The sequence below is a fragment of the Morus notabilis genome, unplaced genomic scaffold, assembly GCF_000414095.1.
Source record: "Morus notabilis unplaced genomic scaffold, ASM41409v2 Scaffold5127, whole genome shotgun sequence".
Taxonomy (NCBI): domain Eukaryota; kingdom Viridiplantae; phylum Streptophyta; class Magnoliopsida; order Rosales; family Moraceae; genus Morus; species Morus notabilis.
The window spans coordinates 2,937-10,276 of record NW_010366039.1 but is presented as its reverse complement, the minus strand read 5'-3'; the positions used below and the strand labels follow the sequence as shown (position 1 = coordinate 10,276).

At 41.1% G+C, this 7,340-nt stretch overlaps 2 protein-coding genes across 2 annotated transcripts; one reads left to right on the top strand and one right to left on the bottom strand.

Moving 5' to 3' along the window:
- Positions 1-826: 826 nt before the first annotated feature.
- LOC21384277 (putative SNAP25 homologous protein SNAP30) lies at positions 827-3,197 on the top strand. The gene is made up of 5 exons (XM_010109156.2): positions 827-1,261; positions 2,432-2,525; positions 2,668-2,798; positions 2,866-2,963; positions 3,067-3,197. Exons 1-5 carry the CDS (start codon positions 827-829, stop codon positions 3,164-3,166), a joined length of 858 nt encoding a protein of 285 aa, XP_010107458.1. The 3' UTR covers positions 3,167-3,197.
- Positions 3,198-3,452: 255 nt separating this feature from the next.
- On the bottom strand, positions 3,453-6,541 carry LOC21384276 (probable inactive purple acid phosphatase 2). Its single transcript, XM_024172918.1, has 3 exons — positions 6,143-6,541; positions 5,602-6,061; positions 3,453-5,091 (listed from the first exon to the last, which is right to left on the bottom strand). The coding sequence occupies exons 1-3, from the start codon at positions 6,385-6,387 to the stop codon at positions 3,799-3,801; spliced, it is 1,998 nt and encodes a 665-aa protein (XP_024028686.1). The 5' UTR covers positions 6,388-6,541; the 3' UTR covers positions 3,453-3,798.
- Between the last annotated feature and the right edge of the window lie 799 nt (positions 6,542-7,340).

The following is a 7,340-nucleotide window of genomic DNA, read 5'->3' as shown; positions in this document are numbered from 1 at the left end:
AGATCTGGACTGCATTCGCTGCCTGATTCCGTCAAAACTCTAGGAACTAGATAGTGGAAGTGAGACGAGGAGGGTGGTTCGCAGCGTGTGGCAGTCGTCGCTCGTTGGCAACGGCCTGTGGGTCCCATGCTCCGCCGTGTCTCCGGTGCTTTTATTACCGTTTCAGGAGCAGGAGCTTTTCTCCGGCGCCACTTCTACCGTGTTTCACACACTTCCAACGTTGAGGGGCTTGATTTTGCTGGTTTGATTTCTTGGGATCTTTGTAGAGATTTTTCTGTTTTTATGTTTTTATTTGTGTTGTAATAACGGTGATGGTGTCCCCATCTATTAACGTTAGGTCTTGGCTAAAAGGTGGTCTCCCCACCGTTTTAAGTCCGAGTTATGTAGTCCATTTTGGGACTGAGATGTGATTCATCTGGAGTCGTTTTGAAGTGACCGAACCCACACAACTAGTTGGAGAAGTTCTCTCCGTTATTAGATAAGGGGTGCATTTGTATTGTCTAGTCATATGAGTAGCACTCAGTTCTTCTCTAATTTTGTCTTGTATCTTAACTCTTTAATGGTTTTTTTAATGAAGTTATGCTATTGCTTAAAAAAAAAACAAAAAAACCTTAAGAAATAAGATTTTTGTTAAAGAAAAAACCTAATTAATATGTTATATTTTGAGGTGTAAAGATAATTAGCTAATAATAGGGGCCTTGACTTAAGGGAGGCCTTAGGCAGTTAGTTGCCTTAGCGGTTAACGGCCTCACCCTTTAGGCGGTATTCTAATTGTCCTATTGTTGCTTTCAGGTACAATTCTTGATTTTTTTTGTAACAATTCAAAATGTTCGGGTTCATGAAATCACCGGTAAACAAGATCTCCAAGCAGAAATCGGTCGACCCTGGATTCTCAGCCTCTTCTTGCACGAGCCCGAACCTTGAAGATGCGAAGAACATGCTTAAGCCCTCCAGAAGAACTTCGTCGGAGCCAATGTTCATTGTGCCGGACTTCGAAGAAGATGATTATGACAAGAGAAGAGACAGGTATCGAAACGATTTCCGCGATTCGGGAGGGCTGGAGAGCCAGAGTGTGCAGGAGCTGGAGAATTATGCTGTGTACAAGGCTGAGGAGACGACGAAGGGCGTCGACAATTGCTTGAAGATAGCAGATGATATTAGAGAGGACGCTACTAGGACACTTGACATGTTGAACCAACAGGGTGAGCAAATCACAAGGACACACTTGATGGCTATTGATATGGACAAGGATTTGAGCCGGGTAAGTCATGTTTGTTTAAGTGTGTGATTTTAATCTGGGATTATTAGAGTTGTGTGCAGTTATGAAAAATATTGAGATAATATCAAGACGTTTGGTTCATGAATTAAAATTATGATATTAGAATCATTTTTTATTTACGTGTATTTTTTGTGAGAGAAAATATTGTAACAAATCATGAACTATGATTCAAATCATAGTATGAATTTCCTTACCAAACGTTACGTAATAATATATATTTCAATGATTAATTGGGATACATTTGTTGTTTTTCTTACAAAATATGGACATAACTAAAAGTTATCGAAAAGTTTTACGGGTAAAAATCAAATTTTCAAAAGTTAAGTGGAGCACGTTCTCCTTCTCAATAGAATGCGGTTCCGCAGTCCGATGTAAGTCTACATATATATATATATATATATATATATATATATATATATATATTAGTCTGTCCTAAGGGATTTTTAGAATAGCTATTTTTGGAGGGAAAAAAAAAAGCAAGATTGAATGGGGCATTTTGAGTTAAGACCGATTTTTCTGTCATGATTTATCTGAGTAGGTTTTGATTCATAGTTGACTACAAGAAGGTGGAAGGAAATTTCTATACATCCATTGTTTGATGTATGGTTACTATGAACGGGTACAATTGGTAAAATTTAGTTTGGTTGAGTTGAGAAGAAATAAAGTCACACAGTGGCCCTCCTTTGGGTGGAATGAGATTATCAAAAAGGCCAAAGCTTCACACGTCTCTTCCCAACTTTTTTGTGTTATTCCAATGATCGTCTTAATTCTTTACGTCTCGTTCGTTTTGCGAATTCAACTTTTTAATTCGAGCTGAAATGTGATCTTTTCTGAGAGCTTTTAACTGTAGTAGAAAAAGTTAGATGTGACATTTTTTAAGAGTTTTTAAATGTAGAAACATGAAATTGAAAACTCAAATCGGTGAAATGAACCAGACAATAAAATCCCAAATAAATATTCCTTTTAAAAAAATTATAAATAATTAATGAAATTACTTAAAAAGAATTATTGTAATAAATATTGTTGTGACTAATGTAATTAGTCGCAAGTTGTGACTAAATATTATTTTTATGTGTCATTGTTTCGCGGATTCGAGTTTTCAATTGTTCATCTTACAATTTTAAGTTTTGACAATATGGTTTGTGGAAACAGGGTGAGAAGCTTTTAAACAGTCTTGGGGGAATGTTCTCCAAGACTTGGAAGCCGAAGAAGACCCGAGAAATTTCAGGGCCTCTTATAACTGCAGGTTTCCTTTCTATATAAGCTTAACTTTCTTCACTTTCATAACACGCCTCATCACTTAAAATGATGAGATATTCTTCCGTAGACTTTACAAAACTCGTTTAAAAGTAATAAATTCATAATTGGTTTTTGGCTTGGATTAACAGATACCTCATCAAAAAGGAGTGTAAACAACTTGGAGCAGAGGCAAAAGTTGGGTTTAGCTCCTATACCGAAAGGAAAGTCGGGTACTCGAACGACTCCTCCCGAAACTGCAGGCGCTTTGCAGAAAGTTGAGGTTAGCGTTTGTTGACTGATTTGTTAAGAGTATCGCATTCTTTATATTGGGATATGATTATTAACAGGTTGAGAAGGCAAAACAAGATGATGCTCTATCAGATTTAAGCAACATTTTGGGTGACTTGAAGAGCGTGGCCGTGGACATGGGAAATGAACTTAACAGGTTCCTACTTGTTTAGTTCTTAATTCCTTTAACTGTGTTATTCTGACTAGTTGCAACTCGAAACTGTTTTACGAATTGCAATTGATAATTTGGGAAACTGCAGGCAAAACAAAGCTCTTGATCATCTCTCTGACGACGTGGATGAGCTTAACTCTCGAGTGAAAGGCACTAATCAACGAGCACGGCATTTGCTTGGGAAGTGAGGGTCGACGTTTTTCCACAGCTTACCAAGTTGATGATAGTCTTTTAATCACCTTATTATGTTTCCTTAATCAATTTTCTACTTTTTCATTGAATGTTACAATTCGTTTAATCCCCCACAAATCACTAATACAAGATTCATGTTTCCAACACAAATACTTCTAACGACGCCTCAACCAGTGATCCTCATTATAATCTAGGGAATTATCAAGATTTGTCTGCCTTTAAGATCCCAGAGAAAATGAGCTCTTCTGATAGGTGGAAAACTTTGCCATGCAAAACTGGTAGTGAAAGAAATACTTCCTTGTAAAATTAAATATTGGAGATAGGAGATACAATACAGCTCACCATTATTTGAATACAAAATCAATATACATAAAAATTTCACATGTTTCACTGCAAAATCCCCACCATATACCGTGCCGTAGAAGCAAAGATAAATCGAATATTTACGGAGATGATGCTCTGTGTGCACCCGTACAAGTATATCCTAATTCTATCCTGGTCATAAATGATATAACTCAAATCCCAGAACCCAGCAGCAGAGTCCCATAACACAATGCAGAGCTTGTGCTAATTAAAAGCGGTTTGAAATACCAGGGAAATCAAAACTTTGTGGATCCTGTAAATCAATTTATGTTTCCTCACTCTTAACAGGAGTCCAGTTATTTCTGGGCAGAGCCCCTTTCCTTGCATGTGAAATGAAACCAAGAACATAGCCGATAAAAGCCCCAAGCACCAAAATGCTAGCTCCCTTCACAAAAAAAGAGAATGTGGATTCAACTCCATGGTCATGCATTGTTTTGGATTGGCTGATATCACCATCAACAATATCTCTGCTAATGCCACTGTTGAGGACTTCTCCAGATGCTAGAACCTCCACCACATCATGCACCTTTCCGTCGTGGTTCCCAACATAAGAAAGGGTTAGCTTTTCCTTTGTGGCAATCAACCTTGTGTACCCGAATTCACCTCCGCGGTACATAGACTGCTTAGGCTGCGGGAAGATTGGGACATCTGTGTGATCTGGTCTGGGTTTCCAAATTGGTTGCCAGTCTTGTCCCGCCATGCCTATCACGACATGAACGGGGTATCCCTTCCAGTTTAACCCATTCCTGCCTTGGCTTCCACAAGTGAAGTTATTTAATGGACAAAACCTCTCATACCTATGAACATGACCCCACAATGCAAGTGTCACGTTGTTCTTCACAAACAAAGGTTCCAAATGCTTCAGCATTTTCTCTCTGATTGGAGCATCTCTGATTTCATTGCTCGTCGTGTACATTGGCCTGTGCCCTTGGACTACCACGAAAGGGGTCTTGCTCTGATTAACAGACTCCAAATCGCGCTTGATGAACTCGTACTGTTTGCTTCCTTGAAGAAAATTGGTCTCGGTTGATAAATATACAAAATGAACTGACCCCATATCAAATGAATAGTACAGGTTCCTAGTGGCAGGCGCTCGGGTTCCAGTTGGTTCTGAAGAGTTCCCAGGCATGTTGAACCTAAGGCTATAGGGCACCCCACATTCACCACCCCCATCTTTTCCGTATATTGACCACGACCAATCAGGTTTCCAAGGTTGTAGAGGCCAGTCATACTCGTGATTACCGATGCACACATGGTACGGAACTCTGGATGCAATCGGTTCAATTTGGTTGAAGAATTGGTCCCATATCCATGCATAGCCTCTTGCATAGCTAATATCTCCAATGTGCGAGACAAAAGCGGGCTTGTCACCTAGTGCTTCAATGTCGCGAAGGATCCACTTCACGGTGGATAAGCTCTCCTCTTGCGTGCGGATAAAGGTTGTGTATGGTGTTGCAGCTCCCATGTCACCAAACATAAAAGCTATTGTTTCATCCGAGTCCCCATTCCGCGACATAAAGCTGTGAATTGCGCTCCAACCTTTCGAATCACTCCCAACCTGTTGGGTTTATGACCAATACAAAGTGAAATGTGAATGCTAGTTCTAGCAACCATTTTACACTGCCGTGACTCACAGAGTACAGGCCTTTAAAAGTGGATAACTTTGCCAAGTTAAGAGAGTGAAGTGAAAAACGAAGCAAAGACTTTCTTATTATTCATAACTACAGCCCATAACGTATAAATACATAAGAAAAGGAGGAAAAGCAATCCCATCTTCATATAGATCAACCGAAAATAACTGTAACTGAACCCAAAAAAACAAAGTTCATTTTCCAACAACAATTAAACATAAAAGAAACAATCTTCACTAATGAATTTCTAACATAATACTACAAACTTGTTCTAAATTTTCCAAAAGTTCGTTCCTTTTACTTGATTCTTTTCCAATATAACGAAATTTCACATGATACACAGAACCAATGGATTTTAAAAATTAAAACAACAATCAACAAATAATCAAATAATCAAATTAAGCCAATTAAGCTCGATTAAGTTAATCAGTAATTACCTGATAATAATACTTCACTCCCTTCTTCAAATTCCTCATAACCCCATCATGTATAAATCCAGGATCTCTCCACCCAACGCTCTCATTAGCCGGCGCGTCGCACATGTCCTCCCTCTCGTACCTCCCCACACGCGCCACCGCCACCTCACCCAGCGCGTCCCTCCTCTCCCCGTACCTCATGCGCCTCTCCCCGCCGTCCCCCGTCACGAACATCACCCGCATCTCGTCCTCCCGGTCCGTGTACGCCAAATGGATCTGCTCCGGGCCCCGTCCCGGCCCAAACCCGAGCTCCGGCGACTCCGCCAGCAGGTGCCTCGTCCCGGGCAGAGGGTTCCGATCGTGGTCCCGCTTCTTCGGATTGATCTCGGACTCGGTCCATCGGAAGATCCGAAACGAGTAGTTGGATCGGAGGTTGACTAGCGGAACCGATACCCGACCCGACCCGGATTCCCAACCCGGACGGAAGATCCGAAACGAGTAGTTGGATCGGAGGTTGACTAGCGGAACCGAAACCCGACCCGACCCGGATTCCCAGCCCGGGGAGGATTTGAGGAAGACGTAGCCGACAAAGTCGGCGTGGGAGGAGGTCGAGGGAGAGTAGATGCCGAGCCAATCGAGGCTGGAGGGATCGGCGATTCCTGACCATTGGATCAGAACGGCGTCGCCGGATTTGGGGAGGGTGGTGGTGTTGAGAGAGATGGTGACTTTTTGGTGGGTCGGGACGAAGAAGAGAGTGATGGTGAGGAAGGAACAGAGGAAGGTGATGGGTTTGAGAAAAGTAACCATTTTTTTGGGCTCTGAAAGAGGAAGAAGGAGAAGATGATGATGATGACTATGGGATTTGGCGTGGACTTGTTTCACAATGTAGAAGTGTAGAAATTTGACAACTTTCGAAGTTAGCTTTGGCGGTGGTTGAGGATGTGGATTTTTTGTTGTGGGATTGTTTACGTGTTACCTATCAATGTGGGGTCATGGGCTGATTTATTTATTTATTTATTTTTATTTAAGAATATGACTTTGTACGTGTACCATGTTTTTGAGCGTGGAGGTTGTTAAAAGGAAAATATTTTTGGTTAGTTTGCTCATATAAATTTTAAATTTAAGTTGAAATATAATTTTATATAATAATTTTTTTATTATAATAAAAAAATTAAATGTGATTATTTAAAAAAAAATTTTACTGTAACAAAACTTAACTTCTAAATTCGAATAAGTGAAATGAACAGGCGGCTGAGGATTGCTTCTTCCTTTACGTCGTCCTCTAAGTCCAATGACACTAGCGGTGTCATAAACGAAGGCTGGAATAGTGCACAACGGAGAGTAGGCGCGGCGGCCGAAATGGGAAGCTCCGGTGACGGCGCTATGGTGATAATCGATGGGTGAGACGGCATGGTTTTTGTTCGTCTCGTCGAGCTGAGTCCATAGAGACCGGAATCACTCCGATCGGAGGTCGGACGACAAAGTTACGACGGTGATAAGTTTTGGTAGCGATTGCGGCTGTTTCCGGCGGAGATGGAGGTCGTGCGGCATGTCAACGAGTCCAGCTCGTCGAGAGCTATCTGATGGTGTGGGCGGTGTCGTGAAACGACACTGGAATCTCATCAGTGGTAGCTGGCCGGCGTGGAGAGAGAGATAGAGTCAATGTGGGAGAGATAGATAAAGAGAGAAAAAAGAGAAAAAGAAAGAAAAAGAAAAGAAAAAAGGAAAAATGGGCTTAGACTTTCTGAGCAAATTTGATC

What these genes read in the sequence shown, in the direction of transcription:
- LOC21384277 (XM_010109156.2), top strand. Translation starts at nt 827, where the DNA reads ATGTTCGGGTTCATGAAATCACCGGTAAACAAGATCTCCAAGCAGAAA. An exon ending in TGGACAAGGATTTGAGCCGG is followed by an intron (nt 1,262 to 2,431) that starts GTAAGTCATGTT and finishes TTGTGGAAACAG; the next exon opens with GGTGAGAAGCTTTTAAACAG. An exon ending in ATGGGAAATGAACTTAACAG is followed by an intron (nt 2,964 to 3,066) that starts GTTCCTACTTGT and finishes GGGAAACTGCAG; the next exon opens with GCAAAACAAAGCTCTTGATC.
- LOC21384276 (XM_024172918.1), bottom strand. Translation starts at nt 6,387, where the DNA reads ATGGTTACTTTTCTCAAACCCATCACCTTCCTCTGTTCCTTCCTCACC. An exon ending in TACGTCTTCCTCAAATCCTC is followed by an intron (nt 6,062 to 6,142) that starts CCCGGGCTGGGA and finishes TCGGATCTTCCG; the next exon opens with TCCGGGTTGGGAATCCGGGT. An exon ending in GAGTGAAGTATTATTATCAG is followed by an intron (nt 5,092 to 5,601) that starts GTAATTACTGAT and finishes TAAACCCAACAG; the next exon opens with GTTGGGAGTGATTCGAAAGG.